This window comes from Propithecus coquereli, unplaced genomic scaffold, assembly GCF_000956105.1.
Source record: "Propithecus coquereli isolate 6110/MARCELLA unplaced genomic scaffold, Pcoq_1.0 Scaffold156, whole genome shotgun sequence".
Taxonomy (NCBI): domain Eukaryota; kingdom Metazoa; phylum Chordata; class Mammalia; order Primates; family Indriidae; genus Propithecus; species Propithecus coquereli.
This window is the reverse complement of record NW_012140080.1, coordinates 6,766,870-6,768,402: the sequence shown is the minus strand read 5'-3', so window position 1 is coordinate 6,768,402 and position 1,533 is coordinate 6,766,870. Positions and strand designations below refer to the sequence as shown.

The 1,533-nt window shown below is 34.0% G+C and overlaps 1 protein-coding gene across 1 annotated transcript in view; it reads right to left on the bottom strand.

Annotated features, from left to right (window-relative positions):
- Positions 1 to 1,533, bottom strand: part of GARS (glycyl-tRNA synthetase) — a 68,099-nt gene that overhangs the window by 37,832 nt on the left and 28,734 nt on the right. Inside the window, exon 5 of the mRNA XM_012640679.1 lies at positions 356 to 467. Coding sequence (XP_012496133.1) covers positions 356 to 467 — 112 coding nt within the window. The remainder of the gene's footprint in view (positions 1 to 355; positions 468 to 1,533) is intronic.

Genomic DNA, 1,533 nt, shown 5'->3' with positions numbered 1-1,533 from the left:
GATCCTCCCACCTCAGCCTCCCAAAGTGCTCAGATTACAGGCGTGAACCACCACACTCTGACAACGCACTTTGGAATTTCATGTTGAACAGTTAAAAAGATAATTCCCAGGATAATGTTCTTAGTTTATATGAATCCCATGGCTGATTTTATAGGAACAGTCATGATATTACCTTGATTCTTTTGTTAATTAGAAAAATCATCTGTATATAACTTTTTTAAAAAAATAAAGGATTGATTTGTATACTTAAGATCTGTGCAATTTACTCTTTGTATGTTATGCCTCAATAAAAATTTTAATGGAAAAATTCTGAGAAATACATTTAATCTAAACTCTGTGTTTTGATTAATCCTACTTGAATGAAATGAGGAACCATACCTTTCAAGAGATGGTCTGCACGAAAACACTCTCCATTTTTTACATCTTTCACCATGAAGTCAGCAAATTTGTCTACATGGCCAGAGGTCCTAAGTTAACAAATGCCAAGCCAATCTGTCATTCTCAAATATGTAGATATTACCTTATAAAACAATCCTCCTTCAATATGTTTATCCACAGTTTATATCTGTGTATTTCAAAGATAGAAGGTCCCATATCTATAGTGATGTATCCATGATAGATAGCAATGTATATCAGAGAAAAGTGCTCCTCAAATCTATTCTTAACCTCCCCTATGTTCTTACTTTCCATATGACAAAAGACATTAACTAAGGTTATACTTTCTCACAAGTTGTCATAAAGTCTGGGCTGCTTTTCAGAATCAACTAATCCATGCCTATGCCATTTGTATTAGTGATCTAAGCAAAGGCCAAATTCGTTAGGAATTTGACTAGCTAAGAATTTGTGATAGCTCAGTATAGACACTAAACCTTAAGGAAAGAGTTTTCTGCCACTGAAACCTGTATGGGCACTGGTATTACCTCTACACAGTGCCTACTGGTGGAACAAATAGCTAAAAGAATAGGTAGTCCTGATCTTATCCTTCATCAGAATTCCTCTTGTCCTAATTGGCTGAAATTAAGACAACCTAAAGGATGTCAATAGTAAAAATTAGCGCTTTATCAGGCAACATTAAATGAATAGCTATAAGATATAAAATGGTGATTTCCTCTTTCACAGTTTTATATTCAAGAAATTCTGCCCTACTTCCAACAATGTTGGTAGGAAGAATCTACGTTTCTGCACTGAAATGTATGTATTCTTTACAAATAGTAAAGTATTTCATTGAAAATATATACACATACCTTTGCTCAGAACTTCTGATTTTACTTAATTATTGAGGAAAGCATCCTAAGGAAATAATCAGGGATATACACAAAATCCATCTATCAAGATGTTTAGTGCAGTCAAAAAGCAGAAACACCTTAAATGCCTACAATATGGCACCAACTAAATAAACTGGCACACCCATAAAACAGAATACTATGCTGTCATTAAAAATGCTTGAAATGAATATTTAATGACATGAGCACATGCTCACCTACATTACCTGAAAATAGGCAGTGTGCTAACAGTGAAATATACAGGGACATA